Source organism: Oryctolagus cuniculus, chromosome 13 (assembly GCF_964237555.1).
Source record: "Oryctolagus cuniculus chromosome 13, mOryCun1.1, whole genome shotgun sequence".
NCBI classification, from domain to species: domain Eukaryota; kingdom Metazoa; phylum Chordata; class Mammalia; order Lagomorpha; family Leporidae; genus Oryctolagus; species Oryctolagus cuniculus.
In genome coordinates, this window is record NC_091444.1 from 13,553,339 (window position 1) to 13,566,816 (window position 13,478).

Sequence of the window (13,478 nt, forward strand, 5' to 3'; positions counted from 1 at the left end):
CCGGTTGCCCCTCTTCCAGGCCAGCTCTCTGCTGTGGCCAGGGAGTGCAGTGGAGGATGGCCCAAGTCCTTGGGCCCTGCACCCCATGGGAGACCAGGAGAAGCACCTGGCTCCTGGCTTCGGATCAGTGCGGTGCGCTGGCCGCAGCACGCCAGCCGTGGCGGCCATTGGAGGGTGAACCAACGGCAAAGGAAGACCTTTCTCTCTGTCTCTCTCTCTCTCACTGTCCACTCTGCCTGTCAAAAAAAAAATAGACACATTTAAATCCATTTTTTTGTGAGCTGTTTGAAGTACTCTTATATTGTATGATCACCCTGATAATGTGTATATTCTCTCTCTCTTCTCTTCTACCTATTGCATTATAGTTATCCCCAACTTTTAGTCTCTTTTATAAGATTCTTTACATTTTCCCACGTAAAGCCCTTTCCGCTTTTATTTTCTCTTTAACACAAAAGAAAATTTCCTGTCAGGGTCATCAGTGACTTCCTTGTCTCCAAAATAACAGTCAGTGCTCAGTTGTCATCTCACTTGACTTGTCAGTAGTAGATGACCCAGTTAATCACTCAGTTCTTAGAGACATATTTTATTCTCTTTCTGTTCATTGGTTGATTCATCTCAGTGTTGTTCTTCCAGATGTACTGACCTAGTAACCTAGGTGGGATGCAGGTTAATCCTTGCTGTTCATTTTTTTTTTTTTCACTACTCTTACCCCATAAGTGTTGTCATCTCTCCAAATAGCTTTAGATACCATAATTATACACATTTATATATCTAACCCAGTATTTTCTCATAAGGTCCTGACTAATATATGCAACTATTTATTTGACATATCTATTTGTTTATTTAATAGGCTACCAAAAACTTAACATGTAAAATCTATAATCTTGCTTTTTTTTTGATGGCCAGTGAAGGGTACCAAATAGAAGAAGCTATATGTAATGAAGTTCTAACCATTTTGAAGAAACTGTTAATATGTAATTTTTTTTTTACTTTGAGCAAGAGATTGCTTTGTTTTTACTTTCGGGCTTAAGACCCCAACATAGCTCCATTATCATGATTCTTGTTAGGGCAGATATTCCCATGTGTTACATCTGATATCCTCATGATTGCAAGTTTCTAGCTTGATGCTTAGTGTTAAGCTGTGTGAACTCACCCTTAGGCAGGTTACCTTCCTTGTGTGAATAATGATTCCTATTAGTCTTATCTCAGTGTCCCCTTGATTTATCTACTCATAAACCAATATTTCATTTTTTTCTTTTTGTTAAATTGAACTGAATCTGGCCTAAAACTGTCTCTTACTTAGCAAACTGCAATTTAAGTATGTAAACATTATGTAACCTAAGAGTCTATTCTTGTAACAAATAGCTGCATCCCAGCCAACCACAGCAGATGAGCTTCAACAAATCAAATCACATTCATATAAGGCAAATAACGTATCACATCATGCTCATTAAGACAAATAGCCATCTATAATCAACAAGGTTATTTCTGTGTATTACTTCTTTTCCCTTTCTGTATATTCCCCCTGCTCACATTACTGGATGAAGCTCCATGAACCTCTCTTGGTTCTGAATTCTGCCTAATCCATAAATTGTTTACTCAAATAAACTCTGTTGAATTCAATTTGTCTAATTTCTTTTTTTGTTAGTAAAAAAAATACCACTGTTCCTCAGGAGTATAGACAAAGGGCTATAAACAATAACCAAATCTCAAAATGTCAACTTCACTCATATACTTTGCATTTTTTGTATTCTATATGCTAGTTACCATGAATGACAGGAAACATGATATTTGTCTTTTTGGGATTAACTTATTTTACAGAGCATAATGGCCTCTTGTTGCATTTAGTTTGTTGTGAAAGACAAGATTCCAATCTTTTTTATGGCTGAGTAGTATTCTGTCATGTATACATACCACATTTTCTTTTATCCAGTCATCACTTGATACATATTTGAATCATTTCCATATCTTAGCTTTTGGAAATTAAACTGCTATGTACATGGGGGTACAAACTATTCTTTCATATACTGATTTTATTTCCTTTGGGTAAATTCCCTGGAGTGGGATGCCTGGATCATGTGGCAGGTCTATTTTCATGTTTCTGAGGAATCAACATACTGTCTTCCAAAATGGTTGTGCTACTTTACATTGCTGCACATTTTGTATTAGGGTGCCTTATTCTCCACATCCTCACCAGCATTTGTTATTTTTTGATTTTTGGATAATAGCCATTCTAACTAGGGTGAGGTGAAATTAAGTGTGGTTTTTATTTGCATTTCCTTGATACCTAAGACCTGAAACCAACAATTTACTAGAGGAAATCATGGAGGAACCACTGCAAGACTCAGACTTCTTGGATAAGACCCCAGAAGCATAGACAATAAAAGCAAAAGTAGAAAAATGAGATTACATTAATCTAAGAAGCTTCTGCACAGAAAAGGAATAATCAACAAAGTGAAGAAGCAATGAACAGAATAGAAGAATATATTTGTAAACTATACACCTGATAAAGGATTGATATCCAGAATATTTAAGAAGCTGAAGAAACACAACAACCACAAAACAAAAATCCAGTTAGGAAATGGGCCAAGGATATGAACACACATTATTCAAAGTATGAAACACAAATGGCCAACAGACACATGCAAAGATGTTCATGATCACTTTGTCTAAAATCTAACTTCTTTCTCTTTCTTTCAATTACTGTCAGATTTTTCCCATAATTTTGTACTTTCTGTTCATTCCAAAATGGAACCTATATCTGTGCACTGTGGTAGTTTGAATTTCCAGTTTTCATTGATAATTCTCTTTCACCCACATTTCGTTTAAGCATTCAGAGCCAACGAAAGAACTGGAATTGGTCCTCTCACATGAAGCCAAATATAAGTAGTGTCTGTCCCAAGAGAATATTTCACTTTTTGCTTTTGACCTCACTAATGTATCTCTGTAAATGTTACATTTTGTCCTTATGTGTGTGTGTGTGTGTGTGTGTGTATGTATATATGTATTTCATTGTGTTTGATTTAGTGGTGGAGGTGGCTGTTGTTACTTATCTGGGAATCTTTATTATGATCTTCATTTCTTTTTAAAAAATATTTATTAATTTTATTTGAAATGCAGAGTTATGGAGAGGCAGAGGGAAAGAGAGAGAGAGAGAGAGAGAGAGAGAGAAAAGAAAGAGAGAGAGACATCTTCCATCAGCTGATTCACTCAAGAGATGGCTGCAGTGGCCAGAGCTACGCCAATCCAAAGCCAGGAGCCAGGAGCTTCTCCAGGTTTCCCATGCAGATTCAGGGGCCCAAGGACTTGGGCCATCTTCTGCTGCTTTCCCAGGCCGTAGCAGAGAGCTGGATTGGAAGTGGAGCAGCTGGGACTCGAACTGGTGCCCATATGAGATGCTGGCACTGCAGCCAGTGTGCCACTGCAGCACTGTGCCACAGCACTGGTCCCTGTTCTTCATTTCAGGAAATGACATTACTAATAGCCCCAAAGCCAAAGCTGGATAAAAGTTACAGCTTTCTTGTTCCCATTTTCTCTACACAGTTCCTTTAGATCTATCTAGTTTGCTGCTGTCTTTTTTTTTTTTTTTTTTTTTTTTGTCATCCTCACTCTCTCTGATTTGGTTCAGTTCCTCATCATCTCTCTGGTGTACAACAACAGTATCCTTCTCACTGATTTACATGCTTCCCATCTGTCCTTTTCCAACCACTGTCATGTTCACTGCTGTTATCCTTCTAAGCACAAATTTGATTATCCAATTACTTAAAACTTATTAATGATTTCTATTTCTCATACTGAAAGTGAAATTACCTTGATTTTGTGAATTTGCTTAAACTTATCTCTGACATCTTTTCTTCATACCCATGTTTCTGCAATATCCTAATATTTGTTCTTCCTTAATCAGCCAACGTGCTTTATTTCTCTATTTCTATATGCAATTTATTTTCTTGAATTGCCCTTAAACTCCACTCTCCCCCTATTTTTGTTATACTCTATGTTATTTGAAGCTACTATAATAAAATATCTTAGAATTAATAATTCATACATAATAAAATTATTTCTTACTATTCTGGAGGCTGGAAATTTGATCAAGGCACATGCAGTATTTGGTGAGGGCCTGTTCTTCACAGATGACATCTTCATTGTGTCTTCATACAGTGGAAAAGGCAGGCAGTCTCCTTTTGGGGTCTTTTACATGGGTACTACTCCCATTTGTGAACCAGGAACCCTTATAATCCCCTAAACGGATCTGCCTCTTAAACCTATCACATCAGGGATTATGTTTCTTTTTTTATTTGTTTGTTTGTTTATTAAGGTATACAAATTTCATAAATATGACTTTAGGAATATGGTTATTCTTCCACCATACCTGCCTTCTCACCCACATTCCCACACCCCTCCTCCTCCCTCTTCCCTTCCCATTCCCATTTTATATTAAGATTCATTTTCAATTTGTACACAGAAGACCAACTCTATAAGAAGTAAATATTTCAACAATATGCACACAGATGCACACAAAACTTCTTGAGAACTAGTTTTTCAGTTAACTCAATACAACTCATTGAGGACAGAGGTCCTGCATGGGGAGTTAGTGCACAGTGACTCCTGTTGTTAATTTTACAATGAGCACTTTTATGTATGATGTTAGTGATCACCAGAGGCTCTTGACATGAGCTGCTTAGGCTATGCAAGCCTTTTGAATCCACAAACTCTGTCAGTGTTTATATAAGGCCATAAGCAAAGTAGAAGTTCTCTTTTCCTTTAGAGAAAAGTACATCCTTCTTTGATGGCCACATCTTTCCACTAGGGTCTGACTCACAGAGGTCCTTCATGTAGGACATTTTTTTTGGCCACAGTATCTTGGCTTTCCATGTCTGAAATGCTCTCACAGGCTTTTCAGCCAGACCAAGGAAGCCTTAAGGGCTGATTCTGTGGTCAGTGTTACATAAAGTGATTGTCATTCTATGAGTCTGCTCTGTGGACTACTATGGATTAAGTTTCAGTATATGAATTTTGGAGGGATACATTCAGACCATAGCATTCTCATACTTGTGCTTAAAATGTCAATTTAAATATTACAACTTTTGTGAAGAATTCCCTGTCTAGCTCCAAGTCTGACATATCGTTGTCGTTAACTCATTTGTTTAAGGACTATATTCCCTTGAATTTCTATATTCAGGCTTATTGTATACTGTTCCTACATCATTCTTTGTATAGTATGTTCTCCCAACTCCTCCTTGCCTTTGATAGTTTTGTGTTTGGAAGCATTAATTTTCTTTGTTTCTTTTATTGTGACATAACTAAAAACACCCTAAGAGAAAGTTTCCCAATACTATCACAATCCTACTCCTGGAGCTATTAACTGTATCTCCAGTTTATCATTTGTTCTCATGTTGTCCACTTGTTAGCCTTGAGGCCCTTATAGGAGACTTTTACAGTACAGATGGAAGGCCAAGTTGGTTCACTATGTAAAATTTCCAGAATGAGATTGCTGCAAAGGGCATGAAGGGAAACAAAATAATAGTGATAGAAAGGGAGACTATAAAGTATTATAGAAATAATGTTCCAGAAATTAATGAGGAGGCCATGGCCCAAACACTACCGCTAACTCACCCAATGACTCTGAATAATTGCTATTCAATTATCTCAATTCTTAACTGACAAAATGAAGGAAATAAAGCTGTGGATTACTCCTGTCTCTGCAATCTGAAATTATTTATGCTAATTATTCAACTGCTCAAATTAATTATTTGCATATTAGGAGAATTTTATTTATTTATTTATTTATTTATTTATTTATTTTTTGACAGGCAGAATGGACAGTGAGAGAGAGAGACAGAGAGAAAAGTCTTCCTTTTCCGTTGGTTCAGCCCCCAATGGCTGCTGCGGCCGGCGCACTGCGCTGATCCGAAGCCAGGAGCCAGGTGCTTCTCCTGGTCTCCCATCCGGCACCCCGACCGGGACTAGAACCTGGGGTGCCGGCGCCGCAGGTGGAGGATTAGCCTAGTGAGCTGTGGTGCCGGCCCAAGAGAATTTTTAAAAATACAATTGTTATGAAATCTGCAAAAGACACATTTTTTATTTTTTATTTACTGAAGGGCAGAGTTAACACACACACATACATGCACGTACACACACACACACAGACACACACCCAGAGATCTTCCATCTGCTGGTTCACTCCACCAAATGGCTGTGATGGCTAGAGCAGGGCCAGGTGGAAGCCAGGAGCCAGGAACTTCATCCAGGTTCTCACATGTGGGTGCAAGGACCAAGGATTTGGACCATCTTCCACTGCTTTCCCTTGTACAGCAGCAGGGAGCAGGATTGGAAGTGGAGCAGCCAGGACAAACTGGCACCCATATTTGGATGCTGATGTTACAGGCTGCAGCTTAACACATTATGTCACAATGCTGGCAACAAGACAAATGACTTGAAATGGATAAACTCCCCCTGGAGCAGGGAAAAGTCTCTCTCTGACCATCAATGTATTATAGCTCACTTTAGATACATGGGCAAAATGTCTGTTATAAAATTAAACATCTGACAGAACTCTAGAGTTTTATATAAGTCTGATCATGTAAGTTGCATTTTAAGTGCAACAAGTGACCAGTTTTAACTAAGGCTGCATCTTAGCAGTGACACCAGTAAGACAAAAGGGCATCCCAATGTATATTTCCATGAAGGGTCCAAGAATAGTATAATTTTAAGAACTTGAATTTAATCTAAAAAAGTGTCATATTTAAAATAAGTATATTTTAAGAAATAAACAAACATGCTTGTATTCCAGAAATCCCAGATGATATAATACTATGAGCACGGTATTAAATGGGCCCTGGGTTTATGGATGAAAAACTTTCCATGGAATGGTCTCCAGAAATAAACCCAGCATCTCCAGAACTCTGTCCATTTTACGCAGCAGCTTAATTTTTCTTCTCTGTTGGCCTTACCTTATCAACAACAGAAATCCTACTGAGTTGTGAGAGTAGATTTTACGAACAGAAGCATTTAATAGTCTGTGAATTGTGTTCTGAAACTAAATGTGACCATATAGAAATAAAGGATTTCATTTTACATTTTATGTATTTGTTTTTTAAAATTTATTTTAGGATTTCTTTTAAAGATTGCCAGATGGTCAAAATTGTGTGTTCAAGATAGTTACCAGAAATAAACTCCTCTATTAAAAGTGATAAAAGACTCTAAGCTACTGCAGGCCCTTCAAGGAGGCAAGGTTAAGGGAAAAGGATGGGTAGAAGAGTCCGGTGTGGGGGATGAATCCAGTCCAGTTTGAAAAAAAATCTGCACCAGGTTTGAAAACCCACCCCACCCTCCTGGGTAAGTAGGATGCTAAGAAGCACAACTGCTGTGAGTCTAAGTCTGTGTTCTCTGTGAAGGAGCTCTGGGAGGGTGGGACAGAGATGGCACCCAGGGGCTCTGAGGCACCCACATCTTCCTGAGGCAGACAGGAGGCAGGAGCCTGACTGTGGTCAGACCACCAGCAGCACACCAGAGCCCATGGCGCTTAAGCAAACTAGCTGCCTTCTCATCTTCTACCTCAGTTTCTCACTGCTCCTCTACATACAAAGTAAGCCTTTTCCGTTTATTGAACTTTCAGCACTTTGCCTGGCTGATTTCCAGCTTATTAAATCTCCCGCTTAATAATTTGTATTGTTCCATGTTCTACAATGCTACAGTGCTCAAAAAAGTTTTTATTTCCTTTTTGTGTAAGATTCTAGTGTTAGATACATCAGTGTTATCACTCAATATAAACAGCTTTATGATGCTATGATTTCTAATAGGCATTGAGTTATAGAAAAATATTTTCTTTAACCAGTTTAGTGGTGAGCAGGAGAACAAAATGGCCATGTAGAAAAGACAATATTTTGTTGTATTTACACTTTTACAAAATAAATTTGTCGCTTTATAATGGATATCTTTTGTGAAGGAAGTTATTCGTAAGTGGTATTGCATTTTGTTCTCACATACTGTGTATTTATGTTCACTTTCAAAAACTGTGTCTCGCAACATTTTTTTCTCATAATCTCAGAAATAGCCGCAATGTTTCCCAAAGGATAAGTGTTCAAAATGTCTCTTTTGTCAGAGAAATGGGCTTCTGTCACTATGTGCTTTTGTTTCATAAATGAAGATACTATTTTCCACAGACTGCCCCGAATAGAAACAAGAGCAATGTTTCTGGGATAATCTTGTCAGATGTATGACAGGGAGGAAAATCAGAGGAGACCAGACGGCCTCAGCTGGGTGTTTATGAGGACAGTAGCTATTGAACACGTTCACAAGGAAGACAGGGAGAATGTGTGCCCATCAAAAGGGCTGTGTGATTTGTGTTTGTTGAATCTGAATATCAATAAGGCAAAGCATAGAGCAGCTGCTGTTGAGCAGGATGACTTGGCATTAGCACAGTGTTTTGCAATCTGGGTCACCTTCTGTGGCTGCCCCTGTGAGACTGTGATTTGCACAATTGATAGCTGATTATATATCAGCTATTGGCTGAATACAGGGGTAGATGCTATCACTACATGGCTGAGGACAAGTACAGACAAACCAAGGCAAACCTGGCAATACACATGCACACATAGGATTTTTTTTTCTGAGATACATTTGCAAAAGAATTGTTATTTAAGTAGTTATTCACCTTCCTTGAAACTTCTGGTGGGCCCCATGCAGTAGGAATTTGGAAAGAGAAGTGTTGTGTTGAGCTGTGTACGTACAAGTGGGAAGAGAGTAAAAGAAATAAGACACATAAAATGAATAGTGAAATGAGTTTGTGATGTGTTTATAGCAGTTTTGTCATTTCAGTGCAAGGTTTGTCAAAATTCCTAGAGTTTGCTTTTAAAGAGATTAATATGTAACCTGAAAAGCATAAATTTCTTTTTTAAGGAAATGATGGCAATGAACTGATAATTATGTACATAATTTTTTTCTCTGTGGATGATTTTGCTGATAGACTCTCTAAAATATTCTGTAATCATTTGATATATTCTTCCACACAATATTTTATTATTTTTATAAAATAGAATTTGATGCCATTTTTAAGGAGGGCACAAATTAATTTGAGTTATTTTATTTGCTGGTAAGACAATATGATATTACCCTTCCAATAAAAGCACTTAGTTGAGACTTTTTTAATGTGTTTTGAAGCCTGACTTAAAAACTTTCAGAAACCTGATATCAGCCTTTATTTCTATTCTCATCATTGAGTATTGTTGACATAAGTCCTATGCTCCAGCCAGATGAATACATATTTAATAGTAAAAATGACTCCCATGTTAAACCCTTTATATGTGCTACATTCCGTATAATTCTTACAACAACCCATAAGATAGATACAACCACACCCACTGCATTTTACAGAATGGGAAGTCAAGACTCAAGTCGCTAGACCAATGTGTCTCAAACTTTAATGCACACAGAGAGCAGGAATGCTTGTCTAAGACACAGCCTTTCAGTCCAGCTCCACATATTTCTTGTGTGTAGAGGGGATCTTAGGCGCCTACCATTTAATGAGATCTCGGTTTCAAGTGCAAGTGATCATGAACTCTGAACTACAGAGTCTTCATAGAGAACTCCCCAGAGTGATGGTAGGGATCATCAAAATAGTTAAATATAAACATATCTATCTCGTCAAAGAGATCATTTTGGAGAAAAGGTCAGCACCCATTTTATGAGTGTTATGTTGTTGTGTTCCTAACCACCCTGTCAAGTAGAACTTATCAATACTCCATTCTGCGGATGAAGACACTGAGCACATAGAGGCTTATTAACTTACCCAAGGCCACACGACCAGTGAATCATGAAACTGAGACTTGAACTTAGTTTAGCTCTAGAGTCTGTGTTCTTAGCTTCTATGTCCTGACTCACAGTCCAGTCCAGCTCTCTGCTGTGGCCCAGGAGGGCAGTGGAGGATGTCCCAACGCACTCGTATGGGAGACCAGGGAGAAGCACCTGGCTCCTGGCTTCGGATCGGCACAGTGTGCCGACCATACTAGCCATTTGGGGAGTGAACAAATGGAAGACCTTTCTCTCTGTCTCTCTCTCTCTCACTGTCTATAACTCTACCTGTCAACTAAATAAATAAAAAATAAGAGCTCTAATTTTTTGCTTTTGATGTTGTAGAAGAAAATTTTATTGGTGTTAGACTGTCCTGTGGTCCATTATTTTGGGGATATTTTAAATAATGAGAGAATTTTATAAATAAAAACCTTGATATAAGAATCTGTTGTGAAGAGTTTTAAAGATCCTTCCATGTCAGAACAACCATGAATTAGAAATGTGACTTATAGCTGTATTACACTATTATTTTGCAACTTACTTTGAAGATAATTTGAATATTTCAAATGTAAATGCCACCTCTAGATTAATTTGAATGCAATTATTTTTAATCCCCAACCAAATCAGGGCCATAGCATGGAAATGAAATGTGGTTTGGCAAAATTATTATCAGAGTTATTTGAACAACTTCAGAGTTTGAAGTGCAGTCTAGTCTTCTAGAACCCACTATGAAGCACCTGAATTTGACTGGAGTTATTTTAGATAATATTTTTTCTAGTCTACCCAAAATTATAAAGAACAAATAGAATCTGCAAAAGTAAAAAATCTAATATCAGTGCCATTATCAAGAAATAATTGAGTTTACTGAAAAGAACAGAGAAGGTTGATGTTATTCATTATGGAGTGATCACCTACTCTTATTTAAATTCCACGTATATAGAAACATTTAAAACTTTGATGTTCACTGTACAATTTAATATCCTCAAAGCAATATGAGAAAAAGATATCTTTGCTTCTTCATAATTAACACAAGTATCTGGGCCGGTGCTGTGGCTCACTAGGCTAATCCTCCACCTGTGGTGCCGGCACCCCAGGTTCTAGTCCCGGTTGGGGCGCCAGTTCTGTCCCGGTTGCTCCTCTTCCAGTCCAGCTCTCTGCTGTGGCCCAAGAGTACAGTGGAGGATGGCCTAGGTCCTTGGGCCCTGCACCCACATGGGAGACCAGGGGGAAGCACCAGGCTCCTGGCTTCGGATCGGCACAGCGTGCCGGCTCAACACACCAGCCATGGCGGCCACTTTGGGGGTGAACCAATGGAAAAAGGAAGACCTTTTTCTCTGTCTCTCTCTTTCTTACTGTCTAACTCTGCCTGTCAAAATATAAAAAAATAAAATTAAAAAAACACAAGTATCTCATCATCTTAGAGTGAAGAAGTCTCTACCTTATGAAATTTACCCACATTTTTCCAGAATAATTAAATTTAACTTCTTTTTCAAGATATTTTCCTTAGGAAAATTGGATTTTTCTGGAGAATTACATACTTTTATCATTTTGTGATTCGAACAAATAATCATTCATGATCTTACAACATCAAATTTTGAAATTTAAGTAGACAAGAAAAGTCAGAATTTTTAGTTTTATTTTCATTTTTATTGCTGATTTGTCAGGAAACTCTTTAGGGCCCAGTTTTTTCCTTTGATAAATGACAGTGAGAGGATTATTCATCCCCTTACACCATTCTTGATTCACAATAGATTAAACCCCACTGTCTATACTTATATTGCCCTTTACATTTTTCTTCTATGGTTGTATCAAAGTTCGAAAGCATGATGATTTATGTTTTACCTATGAGATCATAGAACATGCCTGTAGGACTCTTTGGCGTTTTAATTTTATTTTATCTTCTTCATTTTTTATTTGGGAGCAAGAGAGCAAGAGGGAGAGAAAATCTTCAATTCTCTGGTTTACTCCCTAAATTCTTACAACAGTTGGGGCTGGGCCAGGCCATAGCCAGAGTTCTGGAATTCCATTTGGGTCTCCTACATGGCAGAGACCCAAGTACTTGAGCCATCATCTGCTGCCTATCAGAGTGAGCGTTGGTAGGAAGCTTGAATTGGAAGCAGAGTTGGGATTTAAACCTGGACACTCTGGTATGGAATGTAGGTTTCCTAAATTGGGTGTTAACCACTGTGACAAATGCCGACTTTGAACCCTCAGTCCCCTGGGTGTTTTACTAACATACATATCCTAAGTCAATGAGTAGCTACTTCATAACTCAGGGTAGTAACTCAAGGAATAGTTATTAAATGAATAAATTAGTAACAGAATTTTTATAGGACTTTAAATAAGGTTCATTTTTCCTAATGACATTTTTAAAATTATTTTTAAAATTCACACGTTGTTTAACTTTTGTAGCACACTTTAGTATTTTATAATGGTTTAAAATTTACAGAAAAATTGAAAAGATAGTTCAGAGGGATCCCATATTCTCATATCCATTTCCCTGATCGCTGGCATCTTGCATTTGTGTGGTAGATTTGTTCCAATTCGTGACTGAGTATTGCTACATGATTATTAACTATTGTTCAGTTTGTCCAGATTTCCTTAGATTTTACCTAATATCCTTGTCCTAGTCCAATGTCCTAATCAGGATATCATATTGTATTTAGTTTCATATATCCCTGGATTCCTCTTGGCAATGGCAGTTTTAAAGTGGTTTACTCTTTGTGCTGTAAAGAATGTCCCATTGTACAGATGTACCATAGTTTATCCACCCACCTACTGAAGGGAGTCTTAGTGTCAAGTTTTAGATTAGCCTCCTAGGCTGTAACAAAGCACCACAAACATTGTGGCTTCAAACAACAGATATTGATTCTCTTGTCGTCCTGGAGGCTGGAAACCTGAAATCAAGCATTCACAGAGCCTGTCTCCCTTGCCAGGAGATGCCGGTAGGAATTGTCACTTGTCTGTCTCTAGCTTCTGGTGGTGGCCTTCCACCCTTGGTGTCTTTTGCTTGGAAGCTGCATTATTGTGGTCTCTGTTATCTCATGATGCTCTCCCTTGACCTGTCTGTGTCTCTTCTGCCCATCATATAAGGACATCAGTCATATTGGTTTAGGGCCCACCCTAACAACATCTTCTTAATGTGATTACATCTGCAAAGACCCTCATTATAAATAAGGTCACATTCACAGGTACTGAGAGTGTGCCCATAGTGTTTGAGGTTCTACAAGGTGTCTAACATAAAAAGAATGGGCTGATTAAAGCAGAATAAACTAAGAGTGTGCCAGGGGTTTCAGTATCATGTCTGTAACATATGTACAATAATTCTAAGAACTAGCTATTCTGAAGACCATGAAGACTATTGAGGCACAAGATAGCTTAAGTGATGTACCCTAAAACACAAGGTGATACAGTTGAGATTTAATTCAAAGTCTGTTAGTTTCTAAGCCTCATACAGGCTCAGAAAATCCAAAAGTTAAACATGCAGCAATTTTCCAAGCTAGGTATTAAAATATTGGTGGTGTGAATTCAGACAATGCAGAAGTAACTGCATCACAGAATTTTACAAATTCTACAAATCAGAATTTTTATGTATTGTTTTTAGAAAAAACTAAATCTGTATAATACTAATTATTCCTAGATAATACTCATTTCCCTTTCAAATTTCTTCAAATTCAAAATGTTTATAA

At 37.8% G+C, this 13,478-nt stretch overlaps 1 protein-coding gene across 5 annotated transcripts in view; it reads left to right on the forward strand.

The window, feature by feature from the left end:
* Positions 1 to 13,478, forward strand: part of CRB1 (crumbs cell polarity complex component 1) — a 231,195-nt gene that overhangs the window by 21,613 nt on the left and 196,104 nt on the right. For 3 of the 5 annotated variants that reach the window (XM_051820435.2, XM_051820432.2, XM_070055060.1), the window contains exon 1: positions 7,334 to 7,585. The exons of the other annotated variants lie outside the window; for them this stretch is intronic. In XM_051820435.2, coding sequence (XP_051676395.2) covers positions 7,516 to 7,585 — 70 coding nt within the window. In that variant the 5' untranslated portion in view covers positions 7,334 to 7,515. Of the gene's footprint in view, positions 1 to 7,333; positions 7,586 to 13,478 lie in introns of those variants that run through there. 5 annotated transcript variants of the gene reach the window in all.